At 37.9% G+C, this 12,628-nt stretch overlaps 1 protein-coding gene across 1 annotated transcript; it reads right to left on the bottom strand.

Annotated features, from left to right (window-relative positions):
• Positions 1–868: 868 nt before the first annotated feature.
• On the bottom strand, positions 869–3,137 carry il10 (interleukin 10). The gene is made up of 5 exons (XM_028576014.1): positions 2,755–3,137; positions 2,530–2,589; positions 2,178–2,342; positions 1,433–1,495; positions 869–1,308 (listed from the first exon to the last, which is right to left on the bottom strand). Exons 1-5 carry the CDS (start codon positions 2,920–2,922, stop codon positions 1,198–1,200), a joined length of 567 nt encoding a protein of 188 aa, XP_028431815.1. The 5' UTR covers positions 2,923–3,137; the 3' UTR covers positions 869–1,197.
• Positions 3,138–12,628: the final 9,491 nt, after the last annotated feature.

Raw genomic sequence — 12,628 nt, 5'->3', positions numbered from 1 at the left:
AAATGTAAACACTGATTTTCGGGAGACAGAAGTCTGAACCTACACTTTAAGAACTTTTTAAAAGAATGAACACAACACTGATTACAATGATTTTAAGGAAACCCCTATTAATACTGTCAAAATAAAATTGGTCATGCTTTATCAGACAATTATTATGAATTATATCTTTGCATAAGGTACTGTCATCGCTGGAATGATACTATTCAGATCATCCTATGTTGACTAAGCAGATAAAATGACAGATAAAATGCCATAGAATGGTTTCAGTTCAGGGGCCTGAGTCAAGTCAGGAATCTCATGTCACTTTGCAGTCGATTCACGTACGTACATTAAAATGTTATTACAGGGGCATCTTTTAGCACCCTTACTGTTAATATTTGATTGCTCAGGTATAAATGCATTATAGTACAGCTGATGAATTAAACCCTGCAGTTACCCCCTCTGGCTCTGTAACTGTGATCAAGTTGACATGATAAAAATGCAAAAGATTTTTATGCAGGGCAGCTCTATTGCACCCTGTGTGCTACTTCTGTTTTATGATATGTCTGTGTGATTGAGTAAGATTGCTTGTGTGTGTGTGTTTGTGTGCATCAAATGTGCAACTGTGCATATGCCATGAGGGTGAGGCTGGCTAGTTACAGTTACGGTAAGTGACGTACAGGGCTGCTGCTGGTAAGTGGTGTATATGGGTCACGTTTGAGGTTTAGTGCATCAGCATGTTGAGTTTACACTCTTAAGTGGTTCCCCACATATAGACAGCAGAACTGCAGGATGTGATATTTTCAGCACTCTACCAATTACACATTCCTAATAAATTGCACAATAGCAGCTGTATCATCTTGTCAAATAAAATCAAATGAGTCATTCATTATCAACAAGTCATTTATTCATCTACAAAAATACAATATTGGTCATCATAAATAAAAAAAAACCACATAATATATGATACAAATAAATATCACAGCTTCATAAGCGACAGTTTTAGTTGTAACTTCATATGTAGGACTCAATATGGTCTTAAAACAGAAACTTGTCCTCAGGACAAAATCAGAAGTCTCAGAATTAGACATCAGTTCAGCAGGCTACAACATGTGGCAACAAATAACGGATTCATTGCAAAAGAGTGCAAGGTTCAAAGCTGTCTTTTCTTTTTCCTAAGATGAACAAGATCAGATTTTAGTTAGGGTCAGCAGGTCTTTAAACAGCGGCCATTCTGTGTCTTAGCCGTTTAGAAGCCAGATATGTCTCAATGTAGTTAAACAGCAGATCCAGCTCGTTCATGGCCTTATATGGACCTTTACTCTCCATCTGTGGACAAACACATGGTTCTGTTTATTAAACTGATCTGTTGAAATACAGGCATGAACACATGCAAACTGCATTTGAAAAAACACACATTTTCACAATTAAAAGATGAAATGTTGACACTCACCTGGGTGTAAGTAGAGTTGAGGTTTTCAATGTCAAACTGTTTCTTGCAGGAAAAGTAATTTCTCTATAGGAGGAACGATAAAAAAAGATGATGTTACCACAGGGGCTACCAACTTTCATTTGACAGTCAAGCCCTGAATTCAACCAACACCACCCACCACACAGAAGAAGCTACTTTAGTGAGTAGCAGCAAGCCATTCTTTCTCTTCCCCTTTAGCAAGAATTGGATGATGCACAGTTATGCACGCTGCTGCAGTAGAAGAATCACTGACTAATGCAATATTATGGCCTGTCCTGTGAGCCCCTCTTCCCCTTTCTGCCATGGTCACCCATTTGCCTCAACAGTGCGGGGAAGATTTGGGGATGTAGTCCAAACCCAGACGGCGGTTTCCATGGTTTTTCTGTGTCAGACATGGGCTAGACTAGGCTACACCTATCCCTGAAACTTATAAGCGTTTCATGAGCAACAATTCGCCCTTAGTCCACATGTCCAAATGTAACCTTTCACTACAGTGCAAATTATTCAAATATCTTTTTAATCAGGGACCTGGGCTACACTTCTAATGTTGGAAGTTAATAAACTTGGGAGTTCCATGTTAATTCGGTTCCTCATTCCTCCTACATTCTGCTGCGATTTGCCCACTCAATGCTAAACTACATCGGAGCTTTCGGCAGAGCGCACCCGGTGCGTAGCCTATTTACATCTCTGTTCTCCTGTAGTACTAACACGTGCGTCAGCTACTCACACATTTGGTGACATCCGTCTTGAGCTCGTTAAAGATGTGATGTATGGACTCCATGTAAGGCTTTAAGTCATTGGTGTCTTCCGTCACTCCGGCCATGGCTGTCGGCAGAACCGTGCTCAGATAAAACTCCAGTATGCTGTTCATGGCGTGGCAGGCAAACGGGCTCTAAAAGGGGAAGGAAAGCACCAATCTGGTTATGCGACGTCGTTTAACTCTTTACTGGCGTGCACCATGTTCGTCTTGTCGAATAAGTTTAGGCTTTTTTTTTTTGCATTTTCGGATAATACTTTAAAAGCAGTGCATTTGTTATGACTATGAATGAACTTCGTGTAGACCTAAAAGAGGAACTTACTTTAAAAGAGTCCTCGACGCTCTGGTCTAGCAGCGCTGTGTCCAAGTCGTCGTTGGCTTCCTGCAGACAGAAGAAAAAGCTTGAGCTCAGTGCCAGCAGAGGCAGACAGACAGAGGTGAGCAAGTGCAGCATCACCTGGAGACTGACAGGACTACATGGCCACATGTATCCGAATGATGCTGCATGTCAAGGTGCTTTCAGAGTTAATGTTATGCCTTTACTCACATAGAAGTCTCTGATTTGTGAATAGTCCTCTCTGAGCTTCTTTAGCCTGGCAGGGAATGCCTCCACGAAACGACAGCACTGGTTATTGCACGAGATGGGAGAACAGCAGGCAGTGCTGAAAAAAGCCAAGAGAACCAGGACGGACAGGAGGAGAGACCGAGGAGTCATGCTGGACACGCTGATGGATCTTCTAGAGGCAGAGAAGAGAAGACTGGGCCCTCAGGAGGAAAGATGCTGCTGCTGCTGGCTCAGTGGACGTATGACGTTTTTGACTTCTGAGAGACGAAATCTTCTTGGTAGGATCTTGATGAAGAGCTCAGAAGAAAAGGTGCATATATTTTGGCTCATCTCTTGTCTGTATATATAGCCAAAATTGGGACAGATAGGGAGGAGACTGACTGGAAGACAAACGGTTAAACATGCTTCATACATGCGGGGGAATTTTCTTTTTCAGAATCTTACATTACATATGGGTTACTCCTCCCATGAGATAGGCTGGTGATAGATCTCAAGATCATGAACTCTCAAGGAAAAAAAAAAAAAAAAGGTGACATAGCACCTTTTGGAATTTTGACATTACATATTTTTCTCTTTTATCATTGTTTTTAATATTATTATATATACTATTTATTATAATTAGAATAATAATAATAATGAATATTATATATTATGTGTTTTTGATGTTACTCTTATTATCAGTGTAGTGTAGGATGGCAATATCAATCCCATATACAGTACAGTAACCTTGCCTTTGTCTGCTAAATTAGCACAGAAATCATAAATCATCGTTATAGGTACAAAAAATAGTGTTTAAAATGTCATCAAATGTAAATCACATTATATTATTCCATGCATTCACAAGAACAGAGGAAATGGTGCCATTCAAATGGAAATGATAGGCTGTGGTTTGTGTTTGATGATGCTGTGGATTCCCTCTGTATGTCAGACATGTGTAATAAGACTGAAGACAAGTAATGTCATCATCTTTGCTTTTTGCTTATGTGAATGAGGTCATGGTATTCTTTCTCTTTGGGGAGGATAACATATTCATAGGCAAATATGTATAGTGTCTTTATAAAAGGAGAAACTACATAGAGAAGTGTTTCGGGACTCTTGTGGCATCGTAAGGGGTGTTTTCCCGTCAGTACTTTTTTCTTGAATGGAATGTCCATTTATCCACAATTAATGTCTCTCTCGGCCCAATTTACACTTTGTTTGTTGGGCAACACTGGTATTTTGAAAAGTCTTGTCAGCAACATCATTACTAGTGATTATCTGTGCATAGTGAAGACTTCACAATCTGTGCAAATAAAATTCAGGATGATTTGTCAGGTCAAGTTAAAGTTCATTTACCGGATGAAGTGTCTGTCATGCTGAAGATAACACAGTGTGCTTTTCCAAAAAGTAAAATAAAAAAAACAAATGCCTGGTACAACACAGACAAATGTGGATAAACAGTGCAGCAATACAAGAATTAGAAGTTTGATAAAAGGTTTTTTAGTTTGTTCTTAAAAGGCCCTAAAGTATGGAAGATTTTAAATGCCTAAATAAATAAATACATATATAACATTCATTGTAATATACATTTATGCATTTACAGTGTCATAATCAAATAAAAAAGATATGTTCAAAGAGCAATTGTTTAGCTTTTTGTCTTTGATAACAGAATTATTGTTTTTATTGAATTTTCCATGTCACAATATAATAAAATCACGTCACAGAAAACAAAGAGTAGAGTAGGGTAGCCAAGAAATTTAATCCGTGAATGCCCAAACACCTTGTTACACCTTGTTAGACCTTGTTACACCTTGTTAGACCTTGTTACACCTTGTTAGACCTTGTTACACCTTGTTACACCTTGTTACACTGACTACCACAGCAAGCCATTGTGCAGAGGTATATTGCATTTCAGTGTCCAGAAGAAAGCATTATAGACAGTTGATTTTTTTTTGTTGATGTCCATTATGTTTCCATTTCAAAAATGAAAATGCTCCCTCTGCTGGACAACACTGACATGCAATGAACCTAGTAAGTATGTAATTCAATTACTAAAGACAATAATCTATATATTGTCCTTTTTACAAAACATTTAATTTGATTATGTGGCCGGGCCATAGCAAGGCCTAATTTAGCTAGGAACTTTGAATTGCAATGACCCTTTCACTTCGCATTAAAAAGAAACCAACTAGCAACGTGATATCATGACTTAGTGTAAACATACACGCCCACTTTCTTAAGCCAAGTGGCGTGTTATCTGCATGCATTTTGAGCGCCGTATACAGCGGACGGGTTGGGTTTAGGAAAAGAACAACGGGGTTTGCTTTTTTAAAAGAAGAAAGCGAGTTTAGGAAATGTGACACGCGGGACACAATCCCCGGTCTCCTGAGTGAAAGTCCTGTGTTTGACCCATCCACCACATCGACCAACCTCCCTACGCGGATTTTCGCCCTTTCATACTACTCACTACGGCGTAAATTCACACACGTCTTGATAACACGCCAATAATGGCATACAAATTGGCGTGTCATACATACGCCACTTCATGAGATCAGTCTGCAACTAGAAACCAAATAAATCCCACAGATTTAATAAAAATACACTTGCCTGTCAAATAAAGGCAGAGAAAAGGTCTTCCAAAATTAATAATATATACATATTAAATATATTTGAACATACATTGTGACTGTTTTAACTATTTAAAATTGTCATTAATTTATTTTAAATCTGTTATATTAAAAACATGATACAAGTACTATAGCCACACACACACACAATTAAAAACAAAGGGAAATTTATGAAAGAATGAGCATTATTTCTTTGTTTGATTTGTTTTTAGTTAGGCATTAAAAATATTATATAGTTCTGTGCATGTGTTACCTAGAGTAACATCATCATTCAAAGATGTTAGTCAACATGAATGTGAAATAGTCTTTTGCCAATTCTGAATTTCAAAAGTTGTAAAAGTGTAGTGGATGTTGAATCAATATTTCAAGTGTTTTGAAGTAGTTTCACTAATATACAATTCCTAAAAGCAGCCAAAACATATGGAATGCAAATAACGTCAAGAAGCAAATATAGGCCTACCTCATACATTTAAAGATGCTATATATGTACATATTGTATATATACATATGTGAAATTAGGATAAGTCAGCAGTACTCAGTTTATAGGAAACCCCTCTGACTTTGGCACTAACTCTGTGTGTGTGTGTGTGTGTGTGTGTGTGTGTGTGTGTGTGTGTTTGTGCGTGCATGTCTGCATTTAGCTGTGTGATTTCATGACTGTGTGGTTGCAATTGCATTTGAGATGCTTCTTCCAGATTTCAGTTGTGGCTTTGTTTATGTGCATGTGAGAGAGATTTTGAATCTGCTATTAAGTCATATAGTTTTTGTTCATAAAGTAACTCACTTTTAGCAGTTAGTTAGAGCTCTTCTTTCCTGCACACAACTCATAATCAAACCCAAATACCAGATGTGACAAGAGCAACTGCTAATAAAACCAATTTCACGCACGATCATCAAGATCTTAAGACAGCTGTTCACAGAATTGGGGTGTCATGAAAGTATAAGTATATTTCATGATGACGTGTGTAGCAATGTGTAATGTATTACCAATACCATCTATCATGAGATATTTATCAGTCACAAGTTGGTTCCCTGGTTTCAGAAAAGTCTGTAGCACCAAAGAAAGCAAACCACATTAATTTAGCTACGTCTCTCAAGCTCTATTTGCATTTCTTTCTTGTTTTACCATTATCACCAAGGTGACAAAAAAGAATAAACTGACAACTAAATGAGTGAGATTCACTGAATGGCACGACAGCTTTGCAAAGTATAGGAATATGAGTCAAGTGGGTGTGCAATTTTTCTATTTTTGCTCTCTCTGTGTATGCTTTTTTGATGTGGTAATATTAAAACTAATTTGATCACATTTTTAGATCATAATCCTGTGAGTTAAAAATGTGTTAACCCTTTGGAGGCTTCATATCAGCAAGTTAATGTTCACTCAAACCAGAGGTACACTAAGAAGCTAGTGATATTTCTTACACTGCTTATTCTGATCAAACTGTTTTCTTCAGTCAGCTCTATGTCCTGTTCACTCTGCCTCTTCGGCATTGGGCCAAAGCTGAATCAGTTAAATCTTATCTTTCATGTATCACTTTGTCGATCACTGAGTAACAGTCAGCAGAACACTGTCTGCTCTGGAGATGTGTCAATGTGTCTTTGTTCTCTCTAGTTTTGTCAGTTTCTGATGGTGTCACTATCTATCAGGATCTGCAGTCAGCAATACTGTGGCACATTACCTGAAACCTGACTGCAGATATCATATCCAGTTGATTAAGTTTAGTTGATTATGCTTTTACATTTTTCCTCCTTGTATATGCTATAGGATGCCACATTTTCTTAATTTGTGTGTGCATATTGAGTGTCTGCATAGTTTACTTGTGCCTTTAGAGGAAATCTATCTGTTTTTACAAATAGATTCACCACATTTCTCTTTCACTTTCACGTCTGTCGTCTGTTGGACTGCGGATGTGTGTTTTCGTGTGTGGAGCGTTGAATCCTTCAGACGTCTGTTTCTGTTATTGTTTACGTCAAGTGGTTGTTGAAATGCGGACATAAATAATAGTAGTAAGTGTGTGTGCTAGCGTTTTAGAGTTGTCTCAATACGCCTACAAAGAAAGGAGTTTCTCTGATAAATATGTATGAGGTGACAACAGGGTGACAGTGTCCTGTCCAACCACTCACTAATTCCCATTCATTAATGGGTGTTGTTTTGACAGCTAATATGTAGGAGGGCAGAGGCCCATAATTAAGGATCATGCAGAACGGAATATTACTAATAATACTAGAAGTCTCATCTATGACCTACAGAGACCCCTCTGGATTTCAGATGAATTCTTTAGTCATTGAGGCTTCCTCTCAGTTCACCCGTCATGGTGAATGTGAGCTGTCGTGTAGTTGGCATGTCACACACTTCACCCTGTGGATCTGAACAAACGTGTGTCTGTGGTAGATCTTTAAATGGAACTGTGATAATAAACAGGAACATTTAAAATAAATAATTCAAATGTGAACTTGAATAATTACTTAAAAAAAGATAACTTCCTCCGAAACCTTATCATTTCCACAGAGCTGAGCAAGCAACATGAGGTGAAAGTATTGCTGTAACCTGAAACTGAAGTTGCCCGGTCCTGCTGTGCAAGCATCTTTTTGGGAGATGAAACTTTCCCACTGAACGCAAAGTTCAGACCAGTTTGACCTGGACATTGTCAGTAATGTAAGATTAAAGTAGCGCAAGCAGTTTTCCGGTTCAATCAGTGATTGATATACTCCAGTGTGATGCTTCCAAAAGTATGACACCTAATCCTCCATACTCTATTTATGCGCGTTAGGGTGGAAGTGCGTAAACACATGCATGCGTATGGCCATTCGCATATGTACTGTGCCTGTGATGGTGTTAACCGCACTTATGTAAGCACTGCTCATTATGACGGCTCATATTTTCCCATGCTGTTCAAACATCTGAGTGCTGAATTAGTGAAAGTAAAAATAACAACTTCTAAATGCAATTTGAATGATTAATCACAGTTTCATTGACTCTTATTTACGTTAACTTGGTTCTTGGGCTATCAATACTCAGATGTCAAGCAAGATAGACCGGGGTGGGTATGAAGAAGTGAAAAGAGATATAACCCTTGTGGTCGATCATCATCATGCTGCTGCTGTCGCTGATGGCGATGACGATGTTGTATGGAGTTATATTACTGCCATTAGTCAGGAGCGCATTATTTCAATTTGAGAGCATTTCTCACTGATATTACGTTCAGATTTCTTGCTCTCACACTCAAATAGTCACTGCTCGCACTCAAAACCTTGCTCTCACACTCACTGCTGCTTAGATTTGTTCTGCTTGTGCTCAAACTTTCTGCCTAGACTCAGATATGTTGTTGTTTGGACAGATTTCCTGCTCTCAGCTTTGAACCTTCTCCTCGCACTCAGGCTGATTCTGCTCGCTTGCAAATTTTCTGCTCTCGGATCTCTCCTGCACGCTTGGATTTTTTTGTTTTATAACCCTGCCAAAAGTCAACAACCAATAGAATGCCAGCTGTAGTGTTGACCAATGAAATGATCCCTGCCCCGTTGAGGGTGCGTTCACTTTACGTTAGAACGTCTGTTGAGGGCGGCTGCACTGTAACCGATAACTGTAACCAAGTTTATATACCCCCGCGCCGTTCATTGCTTTATTATAAGTATATGTCAACAATGTGCACAGAATGGTCGACGCACTTTCACCTGCACCCATCAGGAAACGGGAGAAAGCTTTGAAGTGGGACATATCAAGTTATGTCCACAACTACGAGGGTGAGTACCATAACTTAAGCACCTAGCTAGCTAGCTAACATATGGCGCTAGCATATAGCCTAGCTTGATGTCCATAAACAAATAGATTTTCTTTATTGTATAGCTAGATTGAACGACATATGACGGACTGTATGTGTATATGTGATGACCTCACTTTGTATTTTTTCCTCGTTTGGTTAACCATGTTCCTGGGGATTTGGCTAATTTCATGTTAGAGCCAGCAGTAAAACCTAAACTGTAATCAGTTTTTGCATCACTGTTGTGTTGTTCATCAGAATTTAGTCTTCATTCCTTCATATAGCATTAGTCTGAAAATGATGAATTCATATCAGTCTGTTTAAAAAGTTGTAACATTAAGTACAATTTTACCACTATAATAAAAACAAATCTAGAAATGATATGCTTTCTTATTTGCTCCTTAAATAGCAGTTATTTGTTTAATTAATACAAAGCAAACTGAACTGAAAAAACATTTATTTTGTTTCACGTTCTTTTCATAGGTGGGGCTGAGGGGCTCGACCCCTGTTGATCTGTGTGTGTGTATCACCAACCCATGATAGCTAGAATTCACCCTGCTACTCCAGATCTACCTACTGTATGGCTGACTACAGACTACAACCATCTGCTCCAGATCTACCTACTGTATGGCTGACTACAGACTACAACCATCTGCTCCAGATCTACCTACTGTATGGCTGACTACAGACTACAACCATCTGCAAGTTTTGTTTGTAGTGAACATCAACAGCTGCACTAAACGTCTCTTTTGTTCATATGGGACTTGGTTGTTCTCCATACTGCATCACACACTATATTATATTAGTATATTTTTTGTTTTGTTATATTAGTACAAACAACAACTTTAGCTTACCACTACCTCATAACTTAACCTTAATTGCTCTTGTATAATTCATTTATCTTCTACTAGTTGTATATACCTCCTATTTAATTGAATTATTCTTAATTTGTGTTGCAATACCTGAATCATCCCTCTTGTGAACACTAGGCTTATCTTATCTTTATTCATAACCCTGCTCACAAACTCACCTTAACCTGGGTCATCTGTTTGCCAATATCAATGTTCCTGCTACAGTAAATCCTATAGGCAAATTGTTCTGCTTTCACCCTAGTATGAACAATACACTTTTAAGGTTTTCCATCCATCCATCCATCTTCGTCCGCTTATCCGGTTTCGGGTCGCGGGGGGAGCAGCTCCAGCTTTTAAGGTTTTGTGTCAAATATTGTGCAATTTGTTATGAATTACTCATTGTTTTGACAAGGTCAATTAAAGCTATTTACCAAGTGTCAGCTCTGGTCAATGTAATTGTACTGTTTGTTTTTATAAATGTTATGGAAAATGAAAAAACCAATTTGCCTTGATCAGGGTTTTGATTTGTTGCAAATATGAACATGGTTTTAATAATCTGTATCTTATTGCTCTGAAAAACTACAATGATTTAAGAAATATCAGTGATACTTATTAACATTTATTGAATTGATTGAATATATTGGCAGACATTACAGGCACCTATTCATGTCAACAGAGAAAACAATAGTTTGTTCTCTCTTTTATCACTTTGATAATGCAGGTGATGGTGCAGAAAGAGGGGTGAAGTCCTTGTAGATCTCTGGCAGATCCAACAAGTCTCCACTGTTGTCTTTGTATAGTATGCTCCTATTAAAGACAAATTCATAGACATCAACACATAAGATATTAGGTGTAAATAGCTTTCTTTAACATCATTACTATACATATATATATATATATATATATATATATATATATATATATATATATATATATATATATATATGTATATATATATATATATCTTACCTTATCTGATTTGGTTTTGTGGATATCAGTAATTTTCTCTCCCAGGCCTGGTTGTGCACCCTGTGAATTTAAGCAAGAAACATAAATGATAAGTGTATGTAACATGATTTTACTATTATATTACAACAGGGGTACTTCAGTCACACCTAGAAGAAGAAAAACAAACAAACAAAACACTTGTTCTTTTCTGCTCAGTTTGCTTTGTATTAATTAAAAAAATAACATTTAAGTTGCAAATAAAGCATATCATTTCTAGATCTGTTTTATTATAGTGGTGAAATTGTACTTACAGACTGGGTCCGTGTACTTTTTCGTTCATTCGATTTTCATTTCATAAACAGGTATTATAAAACAAAAAACAAATGGTTATTTGATAGAAAGGAAAAAAGGCTTGTTTTTTCATATTCAGAGACTGGATGTTGTCATTTCCAAGGCAACAGCGCCAGCCTAGCCTACCAGTGTTGCTTTCAGCCCAGGCTAAAATTACTTTGGAAACCTGTACTCTTGATAATGCTTGGGGGGAATTTTATTTCATAATGTCACATGTATTTATTACCTGGCTCCCTCTGACTCTCTGTCTCTTCCTGCCGCAGACAACTTCGCCCAAAGAGAGTCGAACCAGCTGACTGAGGAAACAGAATTTCAGTTCACGGCTATAACGGTACCGTTACGCCACTGTTAACAATCCCAGCAAACTTTCTGTTGCTGCCGTTAAACTTGCTGATCTGGCAGAGAGTCACCGGGGGTTCGGGATCAGATCATGGGGATCAGACCTCCGGTGCTGGGTCTAATATTCTAATATTAGCTGCTGCTGCAGCTGGCTAGCAGCTAGCCACCAGCCCTGTGACCTCGGTCCCTGCGGTTCGCTGGCGTTACCCGCTCTAGCTGAGCTGGGAATCTGCCGTGCTTGTGATTTATTCATATTTTCTTTTCTTTGCAGTGATATGCTATGATGCACTGATGCCAGGCAGGCTTGCTGCTGCTTTTAGTCAGAGTCTGTGAGATAACAAAACTTAATAAAATATAACGTGCATATAAATAGACGGAATAAATAAAAGTCCCCGGAAATAAATATAAGTAAAACATATGTATTTAGGCTATTGAACTATAATGACTAGCTAATGCCTATATATGTATTGCCTCATTTATGTATTTCATGTTCTATTTCATAGCCATATTTATTATGTAAAGGGTGGCAAAAAACGGATGATCAGTCGCTTAGGAAGTTATAGGCTACAGTTTCCCTCAACTGCAGCTGGGACATTCTAACGTTTAACGTGAAAAAGCGTAACGTGGTTTAATGTAACTAAACAGTCAGTTATCAGTCACATAACGTCCATAATAATTGGACTTTGGTTTAGATTTTTTGACAGTTTTCAGTGGTTATGAGGAGCAATATGAGAGAGAAATTTGGTAAACATTGATCATTGCTTTGGTACATTAAACCACATTAAGCTTTTTCACGTTAAGAGTTAGAATGTCCCGGCTGCAGTTGTTTTTAATGAACGAAAAAGTACACAGACCAGACTGATATGAATTCATAATTTTCAGACTAATGCTATATGAAGGAATGAAGACTAAATTCTGATGAACAACACAACAGTGATGCAAAAACTGACACAAACAATCCAGTTTCTGGTGTTCTTTCAGTTATATTACAGTTTAGGTTTTA

The sequence above is a fragment of the Perca flavescens genome, chromosome 4 (genome assembly GCF_004354835.1).
Source record: "Perca flavescens isolate YP-PL-M2 chromosome 4, PFLA_1.0, whole genome shotgun sequence".
Classification (NCBI taxonomy): Eukaryota; Metazoa; Chordata; class Actinopteri; order Perciformes; family Percidae; genus Perca; species Perca flavescens.
Note: the sequence above shows the minus strand (reverse complement) of the source record. Positions and strands in the feature narration are given on the sequence as shown.

Coding starts and splice junctions, on each gene's coding strand:
- il10 (XM_028576014.1), bottom strand. CDS start 2,922: ATGACTCCTCGGTCTCTCCTCCTGTCCGTCCTGGTTCTCTTGGCTTTT. Junction 1,496..2,177: donor AGACGGATGTCACCAAATGT/GTGAGTAGCTGA, acceptor TTCCTCCTATAG/AGAAATTACTTTTCCTGCAA. Junction 1,309..1,432: donor TCAACTCTACTTACACCCAG/GTGAGTGTCAAC, acceptor GTTTGTCCACAG/ATGGAGAGTAAAGGTCCATA.